Raw genomic sequence first — 15,935 nt, 5'->3', positions numbered from 1 at the left:
ATGATCTAGCCTGCATGTTCCAGAAAATCCGCTAACATCTGGACATGCAAAGGACGGCTCCCATATAAGGGTAGGTCAATATCGATAACCGAAAGTCGACCAGCTAGTTGCCCATGCTCATACCCTCTACGTCACCTCCCACCACTGTTGAAGTCTTTGACCGTGCTGAAACAGCTTTTGCTGTAACAAACCGACGTCTACCTTGGATGACTGTTCCCTCAATTTTTGCTGTTCATCCTCACAACCTTTTTCCTTGCACAAAATCATCGACTTTGTGTCGACTGCCCAATGTGACATGCCTATCTCCAACAAAAGGCAGTGTTGCCGAGTCATTTCGTGACAAACAACATTCAGTTAGGACAAGACTTTGTTCAACACAAAGACTCGCAATGAGAATGCAGCATTTAACAAGCTCGAAGCTGCCAACTTCGAAACCTTGGCCGCTCAACTCATATCACCCTACAAACCAATCAGACAACTAACATATTCTCAGTATTCCGAACCGCATCACGATGGCCCAGTCATATTTCGAAAGCAACATTGCTACCACCGCCCTGAAGGGTCAACTCAGATCGGTGCAAGCTAAGAACGCCCCGAAGAAGCCTGAATGGGCCAGTTCTCACCAAAATGAGCAACCAGTGTCGACCAAAGGGCCTCGACCGCTGCGCCTTGTCGAGAAGTACAACAAAGAAAAGGATGACTCTTCGACCAATCAGAATACCCCAAATCCCGATAGCACAAACGCTCAGAAGACCGATATTACCGCCGAAGACCCTCATTGCAGTGGCGCCATCCAGGATGACTTGCCGATCCAGATGGTGGACGCCGAGAATGGGCAACAGCTTCCGGAACATCCCCATCGCCAGAATTCACAGCACTTCCATGTCCACGAGGGCGCGGGTACTGACCAGGTAACTGACCAAGTTAGCCAACTACCCGAGGATGAAGAACTGCCGCCAATCAAGACATTCTGGGAGAAGGTCGAGTCTGCCTTGTACCTCTACCAGTTGCGAACTCATGGTGACAACGAGGAGCATCCCTTCTACCGTGCTAGGGCCAAGGCTTTTTCCATGCACAAAGCAGTCGGCATCCTTGCCGGCTTTTCAGCGAGTCTGTTTTTTTCGGTCGGAATATATGCCCTCAAAGACCATGTCCAACCTCCTCTGAATCTCCCCTTTATGTTCACTTGGATCGCTATCAGCGGCATTGTAGTCCTCTGGGCCCTAGTGGCTGTCATTCTGATCCAGTGCTCTAAGAGAGGGCTCAAGCACGACTTGGAGGTTGCTAGAATGGGAGACGCTTTCAATGCCACCACTGTTGGGGTGGCTGATTCAGAGGGATGTTTCGTGAATGGTGTGCGTTATGAGGGCGAGCAGCCTCCCAAACCGGATTCCATCACGAATGAAACTAATCAGCAGGCAAATATTCAAGAAGCCCCGGAGGCTTCTGGTTCTGGTACGCACCCAAGCCTTGCTGTCATCCGTGAGTCTAAAGGTCGCTGGGCTAACAACACAAAGGAGGAATTATCTAAGTTGTCTGGAACACCAGAGTAAGATCGTGTTTGGAGAGGTGATCGTTGACAGGGTGAGTGAAATATAGAATTTTCTAGAAGAACGACTACACAATTGGCACAAAACTTTCCTCTTTTCATCCTATGTTGCGGCGAATACTCAAGAGATACGGAAAAATTGGCCTCCGATATCACCTTTGGAGCCTAGAGATTACCATGATATTCAGGCAAAGCCACAAGTACCAGAAACCCAAATATTCCATGGGCTGATAGTCATCAGTAGATATCTGCTGTATTATTTCAACAATGGGCAGGCGCGTTCGGCCTGTTAATAGGGTCCCGCTTGGGAAGGAGCATTTTTGGCAACGACTTACAAGCCTTAGACGACGTCGAGACCGAATGGACTGCAGAAGTCAGACCACGCAAGTTCCGAAGAACTTGACTCATCGATTGCCGGATGTTTTGGTACGGCCCGAGGTCATTTCCCCAGATTATTGATTACCCCGTAGTTGCCTATGTTTTGCCCACTTTCTTGCCTAACCACGTGTCTGGGAGATGATGTGCATCATAAAGTTCGAACGGATCGATTCGAGGTTGACCAAATCCGGAAATCCTATCTGAGACATGAAAATAAACATCGAATTGGGTTACTGTAACTAGGATGCTGGAATGGAGGATGATTGCTGATGGCAACTCAGCATTCCTGTGGTGGTCTGACCTTGCGTCAATGTGGTGCAGGATTTAACCATGGGCATCTCTTTCTTGTCTGCTCCTTTTCCTGACGATAACTTCACCTTCTTCATTCGTGGAAGTCGCCCGGTCTTTCCTTCCCTCTGGGAGAAAAACTTGCTCACCGCGGACCCGTGGTGTTGTGGGTGCCTGGAGACGGGCGCGTCTTCAACTTTTGAGCCGCGTCAACCTTTCCACATAGAACAACATGGAATGATATTTTCCTTCTCGCAAATCCAGCACTCTCTTTCCCCCATCGTCACACGGCTTTTTCTTTCGTTTGTCAAACTTCCAGGCTATTCATTCCTTCCCACAACATCCTCTTTGTCATTCATTTTCCGTCACTCTCTTTTTTCCGAATACCCTCACTTGGAACAATCGTCACAAAGCACTCACATCCACGAGCAAGAATGTCGCTGCCGCCGCAGGCCTCATTCAGCTCTGCCACGACTGCGGTCGCCAGTCGTGGAGCGGCGTACCCTTCGGTGGAGGAATTCACCTCCTTCAAGCTGCCGAACAAGCCGAGAATCATCAAGACTTTCACTAGCGATGATATCTCAGACCTTTCCGACGAGCCGGACAGTGCGCCTCACCCTGCGATGAATCCCTCGACGCCTATTCCTCCTTCTCCCATGTCTTCTGAGGAGTCTGACAGAGTAATCGACCTCAATTACACTCCGCCCACTGTCCGAGGCAAGAGTATGATCTTGCCTCAACACCCTCTCAGCGGCAAAGCCAAATCTCCTCGCTGGCCCTTCCAGAACGCAACTCCCCGCACCTCGACTATGGTGCCCATTGTCCGAAGCTTCACTGGAAATTCTAGCCGATTCCAACCTCATCCTAGAGATGACTACAATCCAGCGGTTGAGATCAGTGTCACCGAGTCTCTGGACGAGTTCCAGGTCAACCATCCCAACGGCCGCTTGCTCGCGTCTCACCCTCAAGGCCTGTCTGTTCACGAGACTGGACGCAACCTGACCGGTCGCAACTCGGCCAACATTCCTACCCTAGTCGAGAAGTCCGAGAAAGATGCTCAATCGAGCAAGGCCATTCCTTCCAAGCATCGACAGAAACCTTTCAAAGTCTTGTACCGCCGTTGCCAGAGCTCTCAGCTCCTCAATCTTCAGCTCCTCCAATGCCGCCAGGACAGGCGAAAGAAGGATTTTGAGACAGGCACCACTTGGTACCAGCGCATCAGTCTTGATGACAAGATCTATGTAGGGTCCGTCGTCCTTACTCTCTTCTTCGTTACTCAGACGGTTGTCTCCATTACTGTCAGTATGACTATGGTAGCTTCCCAGATGAGCATCCCTTACTTCGTCGTTGTCTGGGTCATGGTGAGCCTCATCGTCACTATCTTCACTGTCGTTATGAGCCTTCGGATGCGCTCTTTCCGCAAGAAGACCAATGCTCTCATTGACGATGAGAAGCGAATTCGCTCGACTACCTTCCCCAAGCTCTCTCACGAGGGTCATCTACACCTGCCTGCCGACGCTGCAGAGATCGCTCATCGCCGTCAGATTGCTGCCGCCCTTGCGAACGAGCAAGCCCACGCAGGTAGCTCGACTGAAGAGTCCGAGAAGAGTTCCGATGGAACTGTTGTCGACCAGGTCACCCAGCCGCCCGCCGTATTCGACCCTTTCGCCCCGGCTATGCCCCGCGACACCAGCAGCGTCTACCTCTCAGCCAGCGGCACCTCTCGTCAGGAAATCCAGGAGTCCAATGACACAGCTTTGCGGAACGTCGACCTTGCGGCGGCCGGAAACTCCCGCACCAGCTCCATGACGGCCGTCGTCTCTGCGGCTCCTGCCAACTTCCCAGCGAGCAACCAGGGATCGAGCTGCTAGGATCGGTGCGAGTTCCGGATGCAACCTTACGGCAGAATACCCATCATGAAATATATTTGATGAGCCAGTCTTCTGTGTTTTGGGCGTTCCTACTGGGGAAAGAACATGTAATTTTTGACACGGGAGTCTGGATGAAACATGGAACTGCGATTGATTTGTGAAGATACCCCTTCCGCGCGGAGATGGAAACGGTTTCGGTTTATTCGAGGTTTTGATGTAGGAATATGGTTCAATAAGTTTGAGGCAAGGCATTCAGGCATGACTTTCAGACACTTGTGCCTCTTTCGTCTTTCCGCGGCCTTATGTGTGTGTACGTGTAATTGAGATCGACATTCCACTTCCTGATCCGCTTATGTTGGCCCAGAATGAGACGACCTGCGTAATACGCATACATACTGCGCCACATCTAGCCAATGACATGCAGAGATAGAGGCCTGCAACTTATAACTCTCACCAACTTGCCATGCCAAGTTAACGCCGGCGGTTGCGTTGCATGTTGAGGCAGCCAGTTGGCTCGCTGCATGAACATGAATGGCTGTTGGTTGCCTATCTGCGCCTCGCCCGTTGGCTGCCTGATTCATGCAGATGTGCAGTCTTGTGGACCCCCCCCCCTCCCCCTTCATCCAGATTTCTCATCGACTTTCTCATCTTTTCCCAGTCCATCTCATAAAATCTCAGACCTTGTACGTCAAGTTTGCCGTGATGTCAATTTCCTAACGTCCACCAGATTTGCTCCGGTCCCTTCTTTTCGACGATGTCGGCGCAGCCGCTAGAATCTGACAAGATGAGGAAAATGGCTTGGCTCGAGAGGCTGAGACGTAAGGGGAGACTTAAGGATGATGATATGTTAGCGGACCCCGGATTGTCCCCAATGAAATCCTCGAATCCCTCTCTGGCCAATCCAAGCGAGGCCTCTTTCCAGTGTCCGCCCGAGCCATCTCCAGTGCCGACGGGTGTCGAGGAGAGTGTTGACAGCATAAGCAACGCTTCCCCACCGAAGTCGGTATCGACAGCAGCTGAAAACACCAGCTCGACCCTGACAAATCTTTGGGAGAAGACGATGCAGGCTATGCAGGATGATCCCGATTCAGAAAAGCGGGAGCTCGCCCAGCAGTATGCTGAGATCCTGGCCTCGGAGCTATCTGGGTCTGAAAGTGGGCCTGGAGCCGAAGGTCCAAGTCATCTCAAACATGAACAAGTCGCCGAGGATTTGAATGCGAAGGTGGAAGAACTGAGCCAAGAGCGGCTGACCGTTTCCCTTGGAAGTCGCGAGTTGCCTATTGAGCCCTTGTTCAACAATGTATCGAAACACATCATCGCTGCAAAGGACCTCATAAGCAGTGCCGCCGGGGCCGACCCTCACGCCGCTCTTGCTTGTGCCGGTGGACTGGTCATCCTTACAGTTCGTTGTGCCACCTCATACACTGAAAGCTCGTTCTTGACATAGCACGAGTAACCTCCGAACAGTTCCTCGTCCGCCCCATAGAGCAGAGAGAACATATCCTCCGAGGTCTTGAACTGACATCTTCTCTCATCTGTCGATACTTCGCGATGGAGCAGGTTTACCGCCCTCAAGCCCACGTAGAGAGTCTTCCAGCAGAGTCGGCCAGAAGGCTTGAGCTGGATCTATAACGCAACCTAGTCAATCTTTACACCAAGATCATTGAGTTCCAGGCACGAGCACTCTGTTATCTCCAACGCAGCCGTCCGACCCGATTCATCAGGGACATGTTCAGGGGCGACACGTGGAAGGCCTTGATTGAAGAAATAGAAAGGCTGGATGCTCAGTGCCGAGCCATCGCGGAACTTATCACTCATGACAAAATCCTCACCTTTGTCGAGTTGCCCTCTCAAAAGACTGAACCAGCTATCGTTACGTTTAACCTTCCAAAACCCGTCTCGAATGACCTACTCAGACGAAGGACGAAGCTTCTGAACAGGCTTTACACCTGCCTCTATCGTGATCGCAAAGACATCAATCCCGAGAGGGCTCCAGGGACCTGCGAATGGTTCACCGAGCATGAATATTTTCGCGATTGGATAGTCGCATCAGAGTCCAGGATGTTGTGGGTTTCGGCTGATCCTGGCGCTGGGAAGTCGGTGCTTGCAAGGTACTTGGTAGATGATGTCTGTCCAAGCACGCCAGATCGAACAACAAGCTACTTCTTTTTCAAAGACGGCTTTGACGACCAGAGAAGTGCTTCAACTGCTATGTGCGCAGTACTGCGACAGATCTTGGAACAGAATAGCGAGTTGATGGAAGAAAGCACCGTGGCCAAGTTTGAGGCGGATGGTAATCACTTGCTCAACTCGTTCTCGAGACTTTTCGACGTCTTGCTTGAAGCCGCAATGAAAGTCGAAACCGAAGTCACCTGTCTGTTCGATGCTCCCGACGAATGTAATGGAGACGACTGCCGCCAAGTAACATCGACCCTGGCCAAATTTTACAAGAACCCCCCGGATCACAGTCGTCTTAAATTCATCATCACGTCTAGACTGTACACCAGAATACAGCGCAGCCTCCAGCCACTTAAGACTTCTTTACCGACTATTCATCTAAGAGGCGATGATGAGTCTAATACAGAACGGATTTCCGGCGAGATTGGCATCGTTATCCGTCATAGGCTACAGGGTATCGCCCAGATCCAACTTCTTGAAGCAAAAGAGGTCAATTTGCTTGAGGAAAGCTTATTGACTTGGCAACACCGAACATATTTATGGGTCAAACTCGCGATCGATTTCATCGAAAGTCGCTTGGAGTCCCCTACACAAGAGAATGTCGAGATTATCTTCAACAGCGTACCAGAGAAGCTAGACGGGCTATATGAAAAGATCCTTGAACAAAGTGCAAACAAGGAAAGAGCTCGGAAGGCTTTTCACATCATTCTTGGGGCCTACAGGCCTCTGAGTCTGTCCGAGATATCAGGGGCGCTCTGCGTTGAAAGCCATCACCAGTATACTTCTCAAACGTGTCAAGAGCCCATCAAGAAATTCCCGTCATACCTGAGAGAAATTTGCGGCTTATTTGTGACTATTGTAGACGGGAACGTCTACCTGCTTCATGAAACTGCAAGAGAGTTCTTAGCTTACAGGCCTGGACACAAAGGCTACACTCAATTAAGCCGAAGGAGTCGCATTTCATCATGGCCAAAGCTTGCGTTTGGTATCTACTCTTGGAGGATCTGAACTCTTACGGTCATCATCTAGATGAGCACATGTCCGCCTTCAAAGAGTATGCCCTCAATCACTGGACCCGTCACATTGAGGAATGCGAGGAGGAGCATTTCTGCGGCATTGATTCTTTTGGAGATAACATGGTATCTCTGTGTAAGACTATAGCAAGCAACGTCATGATGCAGAGGAGGTGGATGTGGCGGCTGCGCCGTACGAGGCACATGAATAGAGAAGACCGCTACTGGGCCAGAAGGTATAGAATGGCTTTTGAACAGCACGAAAGTCTTGACGACTTGAGCCCCTTAACCTTTGCTACATAATTCGGTCTCAAGTTGGCAGTCTCCAAGCTACTACTAGAAGACCCTCGCAGTGGCTATAAGGTTTGCGCAAGTGGCAGAACAACACTTTGGTGGGCAGCTAGCTTTGGGCACGCAGACATCATTCGTCTTCTTCTCAGCAAATGTATCGACTCTGAATACGCGGAAATCGCCCTGAATCGGCGGCAAGACAAATATACACCTTTGGTTGTTGCGATTCAACGGGAACACAAAGCTGCAGTGGCTGCTTTACTTCAAGATCCCAGGACTAGCTTTGCCGCTCCCTGCGGCATTATGCCGAACTGGAAACCGGTGCACTATGCAGCCAATCACGAAGATTTATTCCAGCTTCTACTTGCAGACCAACGCACCTTTTCCGACTTCACTGATGAAGATCAACATATTCTACTAGAGACAGTCTTTAGTTCCGGCAGCGTGGAAAGGTTCAAGTCTCTACTGCACGATGACCGCTTTGAACCGGATTTTGCTCACCACATCCGCAAGATGGGCGAACTTTGTTCTGCAAGCTTGCGGATCTCGATTCAAACACCGGCTACGGTGTGTCTGGTGCAGTTTGCGTTGACATGATGAGACTTCTTCTCGAGACTTATCGAATCAACGTCTCGAAGCCCGACCATAAAAACAGGTCTGCCATGTCTCGGGCAGCAGGCAATCGGAGTGATACGACAGTCCTGTCCTATCTCTTGTTTGAACTGCACCTCGAACCTGACGACCTTGATGACCAAGGTCGAAGTCCATTATCGTACAGCGCAGAGTTAAAGGGGTTCGAATCAGTTGAGAAGATGAAAGTCTTATTTCGAACAAACAGAGTCAACGTCAACTCTGTGGACAGCCTTGGCCGAACCCCTCTCATGATAGCAGCAGATGTCAGCCACCTCGATTCTCGGAAATACTGCAGTGCAGACTATCCCGGTAACAAGGCCGCATTCTTCTTGCTAAATCACGAAGCGGAAATCAATATTCGAGACAACTGAGGAAGGACTGTCTTGACATACGCTACGGGCGATAACGCACTCAGGCTTGTGAAATCTTTGATCAAGCGTGGAGCAGCAGTAAACCTGAAAGATGTCGATGGTCGTACAGCGCTGTCCTTTGCAGCGCAGTTTGCGAGCCCAGAAATGGTCGCCGTGTTGCTGAACGCAGGTGCAGAACCATGTTTGAGTGACAAAGAAGGGAGAACGCCTCTTTTATGGCATCGGAAAACGCGAGACATGATGTGTTTGGCTCCGGCACCTGATGAAAATACATATATCTTTCGGTTTATTCATACTAAAGATAAGGACGCAGGAATACAGACGTGCAGAACGTGTGGTTTGGCAGGTTTGGATCACGACGAGCGCAGCAAGAAGATTGAAGGCCTTCTTGCAGGCAAATCCGAAATTCCCTCGGTTGGTGTTGAACGTCTCAGTTGACCGAAGATCCGATTAGGTCCCAGGGGCGTGCGTTCAGCCTACCAACAACACGACATGAAGCAACATGACTTTCATCTAACTGACCCTCCATCGCCCACAGGACCAGACAGTTCGAACTTAATATCTTATGGTGCGGATACAAATATCTTGCCTAGTTGGAACCAACAGCAGTCACACTTCCAATTGTGTAGGGCTGTAGCCCATTGGATACGCGGGCGGCGGGCAACAGCGGCAGCTAGCATACCCAGTTTCTACGACCCAATATGATATTCTTCACAAGAGCTACAATGCCATTCATCCTGAATTGAAGTGAGAGTTTCCCTTAATGTTTCAAATTCTTCTCGGTAAATGTCGGACCGGCCTATATGTCTTGATGTTGCTTAGCAAGCTTTCGCGGTTTATCCACATCTTCCTCGTCAGACGAAGACAACAGTGCCTCGTCTTCCAGAGCCCAGTCATCTAATGGTATATCCTCCGCCCGTAACCTCGTATACTTCCTGTTTCTATACCTCTTCACAGCCATGACAGCCCCAATGACAGCTCCCGAAAATACTGCAATGATTAGTCCCATGAAAACCCACCTCCTCCATCCTCTCAAACAACACGGGTATAAGGACATGTAAATTCCGACGCCCCACTCCATCCATCCCATCTTTCGCCTCTGGTCTGGCTTCAAGCCTTTTCGGACAAGATGCTTGTGTCGTGGGCCAGTCGGGCCAGACTCGATTCTCTTGAGTCCGAACCTTGGGACGATTTCCTGGCGGGGATCAGAAGCTGGGTATGCTATGTCTCCCCATCGACCGGAGTAGTAGAAGAAAGATGTCAAATTCGAGGATGGTGGTGGGATTGGGGATGACTTGGCTGGTGGGTCTAATCTAGTGACAGTGAAGGACTCTTTATCGAAATGGTAGAAGTATGCTGAGAGAATGGGGTCCCATCTTCTTCCTTCGTCACAGTAGTCGACCAAGACGGAGTTATGTATTTGATTGCTAATTACTTGAGTCAGTCTAGTCCTTGGGTTCCATAAAGAAAATAAGGAACTCACCCCCTGGTTGGATAGTTGGCATGAGATCCGCGTGCGCTGTAGACGATAGGCTAGGCAAAGTTAGCGAATGCTGGCGCCATTGGCCAAAACACAAGGGTCACGAACCCTTCCATCGGTCTTTGTGAGGGCTGAATCATCCCAGTCGAAAGAGGCGCCATCAACATGCTGACTGTAGTAGATTCCAGTCGGCTTCCCATCTCGGAACCGAATCATATTGTGCTCCCAATCTCCGACATGATCACCAAAGTGCATCCCTGACTGGGCCTTCTCGCCCTTGACCATACGATTGAATGGTTCCAGAACTTGACTGATGTTCATGCCCTCGTTAAACGAGTAGAAGTAGAAGTAAAACGCATCCAGGTCCCGCTCTCCCTTCTCGACGAGAACCACTACGCATGGTGTGGCGTTGTTGATTCTGCCATCAGCGTCGGGAGTCGCACCATGGATCCATTCCGGGTAACTTAATGGATCATCGTTTGACGTGAGAGCTACTTCGTCTCCAAACTTGTTGAGTGTTTCCAAGTTGTCCAGGTCGAGATTTGGGATACCTGGGATGGGTTTCCCCTCTAGTGCCGGGGAAGTGTGCCGGATGTGCGTCAAGAGGTCGCTGGGCATGTATGAGTCCCCAGAGTGAAGCCATATGAGAGGTGCTACATGTCATATCAGACCTCTAGTAAGCTCGGCTGTCGTAAACACCAACCCCAGCAGTAAGATGCCGGCATCGCATGCGACTGACTTACCGTGTTGGATGACGTAATCGGGACACCGGAGATCCGCGCCGGCGACAGTGGAGCATATCAACAAGCCGAGTAACAGACAAATCCGCTGCGGTGAGACTGCCTGCTTGAAAGCAAGCGCTGAAGCAGCCATCTCATACACAACTTCTTGAATATCGATGGATAGTTTTGGAGGAGATGTGCAGTTGTCTATCGCAAAACTCAAAAGTGTCAGACATCCTGTGCTTATTCAGCAAATTCGTGCACGCCATTGCACTGGGCGGGAACCTCGGGATCCGGGAGCTGCCCGGAAGGTTCGGAGTGGAGCCAAGCGCTGCAGGCCCCTCCTTTGCTATGTTCGTCTCGATATCCGTCCATCCGTTTATTCTCCACTATGGGTGCTCTTGATACGCATCACGGATTCCCGCGGCATTTGGTTCCGAGGATGAGCAATTTGGCGGGTTATTAGTGGGGTGATGTCAAGTAGTAGCATTACTTCTCTTCTTTTTGTCGAATTCCAAGTCAACATCGTTATGCGGGTGTTGCCGTGGAACAGAGCAGATGAGATGTTTGGAGCTCAAGCTTTGATGCATCGAGATTGTTTGGTGCTTGGCGCAACTCCGAGGTACGCGTTGTTATTGGTTTGGGAGTACTTTGGCTTTCTCAGACCCTTGCAATGCGTGTATGAGTATCGGAATTCACGCCTTCATCTGCCCGTTCAAGACTCCGTGAAGAAGCAGGTTCATCGCCCTTAAAAGCGTCGTGATGCGGCATGGAAACATTGATTGACTCGTAGGTCGGCGATATCGTTCTCGTTAATCTCAAATTACTTGTAAATGTGCATGAATATGGACGTCAGACAGGAGGCTATTCAGACCATCCTTTAGGTAGAGCAGACTTTCGGTATCGCTAGTTTCGGGGTACATAATTATAGGCAGCTATCAAGATATACGGAATGTTCCTTGGGTCGATGAGAGCATAGCAGTTGTGCTTGTCGTATTGATACGATAATTAGTTCTAAGTTGACTTAGCTTCCCGGCCGCGAACTTTGAAAGGTTGTAAAGACGACACGAAAGCTAGACTGATCTTTACCGAGACCGAAAGTCTAAAAAGGCGGTAATAGAGTATTGCTACAGAATGTTTCATCCGATCACACAGAATAAGATGAAGACTTGCAAATCGGCGAATTGCATATGTCGATCAATTGTGCCTAGAATCTAGCTGCCGTCTTGGTAATGGTTCCTGGCAAGTCTATATCGATAAGCTTTGGATTATCCAGGATCTTCCACTCTCAAACTTGCCTATTTTTCTTCAATAAGGTAGCTATTGTAGGTGACATTGAATTCAAGATGGCTACTTATTCAAAGTTCTTTTCTTAACAATCTGCAAAGGACTTCACATCGCTGTGTGCCATGAGCTATCGGCATGTGGGGTGATACAGGCTGCCAGATCCTGCCGTGCAAGCCTCATTATAAGAACCAAAAGGATGAAGCTTGCTGGTGCTGTTCAGGCAGAGATCGCCGTCCATCACCCAACATACCGAGTTCAGCCTTGGCAACCTTAGGGAGTGTTTGCCTGGCTTGTCTCATTCATCCAAGGCTATCTGACAGTAATACCACACAAGGGACTTTCGTGCGTGTGGTCAGATCCCGGGGCGTCCCCAGATTCGACCCCGGTCTTACAAGGCGTCTTTGCGGAGGGTGCGCCACATACGTTTGCTCAAAGTCCCAACGTGGTAGCAATCGTCATCCCACTCCCACCATCCCTCGTAGAACACAAGGATCGACACATTATTGGCTGAAGAGAGCTTCCCAAACATTTTTGCTCAATTGACGTTCCGGTACTTTGTCGCAGACCAAGCTTCTCTAAGCTTTTCCCGCTACAGGAGGAAGAGACATCCTCCCACCATGTGCCACGCGACCAGCAAGAGCAAGGTGAACTACCTCCTCAATGGCCAGACGGACAGGCCATTGCAGCTTTTTACGGCATAAGCTGCATGAAATAGCCTGTCACGCCTGTTGCGACCCCGCATAGAATCGAAGGGAGCTATAGCAGCATTAGGCCGATTCGGGGCGCTCGCATCTCACTTCCCTAAGATTAGAGGCGTCGCCGGTCTCTTTGATGGCCTGGCCAGCCAAGCTTTGTTTCAATGACTCTGCTTCACTGGTCTGCCTCGGTGGCCAGGATGCAATATGAGATGTTGCAACGATGTACAACTCATACGACCATGCCCGTCCATCACCCTCCCTCTCGAAAGTATGCCCTCCAGCCGTCTCCTTGCTCCCACCAACCCAACCAACACCCCGGCTACGTGCTCAGCCGACGCCCGCTACCTTGGAGTACATGTTCTTGATGAGACAGGGTGATTCAGATGACAGGGACGGCCCCTCAGACGTTGGACGGGTAATTCTGGATATTTAATCTGAACCCCCCTCCCTTCGGACGGCTTGAGGCTATCGAACGGCACAGTGCAACTGCGTCACTCACGGCAGCCATTTTTTCAAGAGCACAGCTTCATTACAGCCTTGCACAGGAATTCTTCGTCGCAAATCACGCTCGTCATGGCGGAACCAGAGAAGAGGATCGAGACGGAAACACCGTACGTAGCACCCAGCCCAATCTCAACGTACCCACCATTCCCACGTGAAGTTCTTCCGGGACGCAACTTACACAAGCCCCAGGATCCACAAAGACGGCGTCGAGCACCACGACGAACGCAAAAAGTCCATCGCGGAACTCACCCAGAATCTCGAGGGCGAGATCAAGAACCCTCTCAAAGACATCCCTAAAGCAACACTCCTCGAGCAGGTAACAGCATACCACAAAAAGCACGAACTGCCCGAAGACATCCTCCCGCTGCTGAAAAAGGGCGCCCTCGTCGCGCAGAACCCAGCACTCTTCGAATCCATCGAGGAACTCGACGAAGCCGAGAGGGACGCGCTGCGCCAGGAGGTGACGCACCGTTGGAAGCACCCCTGGGCTCTGTATTACACCATCATTCTCAATTCTATCGCGGCGGCTATTCAAGGGTGGGATCAGGTAAGCCAAGCATGGTTTGAATCCTTCGCGCCCCCCTCACCATGCCATGTCTTTCGTATTTCCCCCTCTTATTATCCACATTTTCCCGCTCGGGTTCCCCGCAAATTCCGCGCGATCTCCCGGGAGCTTAGTTTTCCTAACGGCGCTGCACCAGACCGGGTCCAATGGCGCCAATTTGTCGTTTCCCACTGCGCTCGGCATTCCTGACACGGCGGGTTCATCCTGCGGGCCGGTCGCCAACGAGGGCGACTGCGCGAAGAATAGCTGGATCATTGGCCTTGTGAATTCTATGCCTTACATCACGATTTGCCTATTGTGAGTATTAAACCGCCCAGGGCAGGGCGAGTGAGAGATGTGCTGATTGATGACGAACAGCGCTGGCTGGATCTCGGATCCTCTCAATGATCTCCTTGGCCGACGAGGTGTCATCTTCATCGCTGCCATCTTTTCGTTGCTAGCGCCCTTTGGCATGGCTGTGTCGCAGACATGGGGACAGCTCGCAGCTTGCAGGTAAGGAAGATAGATATTCAGGATTCAACGCCACCGCGACATCGTGATACTAACTGGCTGTGCTCAGAATGTTGCTTGGCATCGGCATGGGCTTGAAAGAAGTTACGGTCCCCGTCTTCTCCGCCGAGAACTCCCCCACTCTTATCCGTGGCGGCTTGGTAATGTCTTGGCAGGTCTGGACTGCGTTCGGTGAGCCTCAATCACCGTCCCTCCCAAGAAACACCAAGAAATCTTGAAACTCGCCGATCTCTTGGTGTTTGCTTGGCGTACTACCGTTACAAAAAATGCTAATCATTCGCAAGGTATCTTCCTTGGCACATGCGCCAACCTCATCGTCGGTAAGACGGGCGACATTGCTTGGCGCCTCCAATTCGGCTCCGCCTTCATCCCGGCCGTCCCGCTCGTCATCGGAACGTACTTTTGCCCCGAGTCTCCAAGATGGTATCTCAAGAAAGGAAGGCATCTCAAGGCGTGGGGATCGCTGAAGCGCTTGCGTAATACGGAGCTTCAGGCTGCGAGAGATCTGTACTACATCCACTCGCTTCTGGAGTACGAGGAGACCATGATCAAGGAGTCTGGGCTCAAGGTGACGAGTAACATGTTTACGCGCTTCGTGGAGCTGTTCACGATTGCTCGGATCAGGCGCGCGACGTGGGCTTCTGGTATTGTCATGATTGCGCAGCAGATGTGTGGAAGTAGGTACCACTCAAAGATGGGCATGATTTGCGGGGCACAGAAGACTAACTTGCTGGTTTAGTCAACATTATCTCGTTCTACAGCGCGACCATCTTCAAGCAGAGTGGTATTAGCGATTACACCGCACTCTGGGCCAGTTTTGGCTTTGGTCTGATCAACTTCACTTTCGCTTGGCCTGCTGTATGGACGATTGATACGTTTGGTCGGAGAACTCTCCTGCTGTTCACATTTCCCAACATGTTTTGGACTCTGCTCAGTACGTCGTGTCTTCATGCTGACAAGTAGTTGCGTATCAGTGCTAATATGGTCGTGCAGCTGCTGGACTCTGCTACCTAATTAACGACAGCACCGCCCGAATCGCCGCAGTAGCGACGTTTGTCTACCTGTTCGCCGCGTTCTATTCCCCAGGTATGTAACTTCAAGCCTCAATATCACCGAGACGTTCCACATCAACTAACACGCCCAAACTAGGCGAGGGTCCCGTCCCCTTCATGTACTCCGCCGAAGTCTTCCCCCTCTCCCATCGCGAAATCGGCATGTCCTGGGCCGTGGCAACCAACAACTTCTGGGCGTCCGTGCTCTCCCTTACTTTGCCGCGCATGCTGATCGCCATGACGTCCACCGGTGTGTTTTGCTTCTACGCGGGCCTGAACCTCGTCGCCCTCGCGCTCATCTTCCTGTTCGTGCCGGAGACGAAGCAAAAGTCGCTCGAGGAGCTTGATTACGTCTTTGGCGTGCCGGAGCGGAAGCACGCTGCGTACCAGGTCAAGACCGTATTGCCTTGGTGGATTAAGCGGTGGATCTTCCAGAAGAAGGGGGCGAAGTGTCCTGATTTGTATCATGATGAGAACTCGGAGGGAGTTCCTCGTGGGGAGTAGGGTGTTGTGAAGCGATGGGTCTGGTGCTGTCATGATCAGCT

The 15,935-nt window shown here is 50.9% G+C and overlaps 5 protein-coding genes across 5 annotated transcripts; 4 read left to right on the top strand and 1 right to left on the bottom strand.

Moving 5' to 3' along the window:
- Positions 1-512: 512 nt before the first annotated feature.
- Positions 513-1,553, top strand: BDZ83DRAFT_651705 (uncharacterized protein; the record flags this gene model as incomplete). The annotated part of the gene is made up of 1 exon (XM_060510471.1): positions 513-1,553. One exon carries the CDS (start codon positions 513-515, stop codon positions 1,551-1,553), a length of 1,041 nt encoding a protein of 346 aa, XP_060364978.1.
- Positions 1,554-2,649: 1,096 nt separating this feature from the next.
- BDZ83DRAFT_752109 (uncharacterized protein) lies at positions 2,650-4,086 on the top strand (the record flags this gene model as incomplete). Its single annotated transcript, XM_060514148.1, has 1 exon — positions 2,650-4,086. The coding sequence occupies one exon, from the start codon at positions 2,650-2,652 to the stop codon at positions 4,084-4,086; it is 1,437 nt and encodes a 478-aa protein (XP_060364977.1).
- Positions 4,087-5,155: 1,069 nt separating this feature from the next.
- On the top strand, positions 5,156-7,272 carry BDZ83DRAFT_719521 (uncharacterized protein; the record flags this gene model as incomplete). Its single annotated transcript, XM_060512182.1, has 3 exons — positions 5,156-5,488; positions 5,554-5,667; positions 5,746-7,272. The coding sequence occupies 3 exons, from the start codon at positions 5,156-5,158 to the stop codon at positions 7,270-7,272; spliced, it is 1,974 nt and encodes a 657-aa protein (XP_060364976.1).
- Positions 7,273-9,108: 1,836 nt separating this feature from the next.
- On the bottom strand, positions 9,109-10,761 carry BDZ83DRAFT_318323 (vacuolar protein sorting-associated protein 62). Its single transcript, XM_060502352.1, has 3 exons — positions 10,161-10,761; positions 10,056-10,105; positions 9,109-9,999 (listed from the first exon to the last, which is right to left on the bottom strand). The coding sequence occupies exons 1-3, from the start codon at positions 10,668-10,670 to the stop codon at positions 9,372-9,374; spliced, it is 1,188 nt and encodes a 395-aa protein (XP_060364975.1). The 5' UTR covers positions 10,671-10,761; the 3' UTR covers positions 9,109-9,371.
- Positions 10,762-13,113: 2,352 nt separating this feature from the next.
- BDZ83DRAFT_699243 (uncharacterized protein) lies at positions 13,114-15,894 on the top strand (the record flags this gene model as incomplete). The annotated part of the gene is made up of 9 exons (XM_060511405.1): positions 13,114-13,370; positions 13,453-13,810; positions 13,965-14,125; positions 14,186-14,320; positions 14,388-14,509; positions 14,623-15,015; positions 15,078-15,272; positions 15,332-15,424; positions 15,488-15,894. Exons 1-9 carry the CDS (start codon positions 13,333-13,335, stop codon positions 15,892-15,894), a joined length of 1,902 nt encoding a protein of 633 aa, XP_060364974.1. The 5' UTR covers positions 13,114-13,332.
- Positions 15,895-15,935: the final 41 nt, after the last annotated feature.

The sequence above is a fragment of the Colletotrichum acutatum genome (genome assembly GCF_030867785.1).
Source record: "Colletotrichum acutatum strain CBS 112980 chromosome Unknown BDZ83scaffold_46, whole genome shotgun sequence".
In the NCBI taxonomy this organism is placed as follows: Eukaryota; Fungi; Ascomycota; class Sordariomycetes; order Glomerellales; family Glomerellaceae; genus Colletotrichum; species Colletotrichum acutatum.
This window is presented reverse-complemented; position numbering and strand designations above follow the sequence as displayed.

Excerpts from the sequence above, each read along its gene's own strand:
- BDZ83DRAFT_318323 (XM_060502352.1), bottom strand. The coding sequence starts at position 10,670 with ATGCCCAGCGACCTCTTGACGCACATCCGGCACACTTCCCCGGCACTA. Across the intron at positions 10,106-10,160 it reads TCACAAAGACCGATGGAAGG|CCTATCGTCTACAGCGCACG; the intron begins GTTCGTGACCCT and ends AACTTTGCCTAG. Across the intron at positions 10,000-10,055 it reads GCCAACTATCCAACCAGGGG|CAATCAAATACATAACTCCG; the intron begins GTGAGTTCCTTA and ends TCAAGTAATTAG.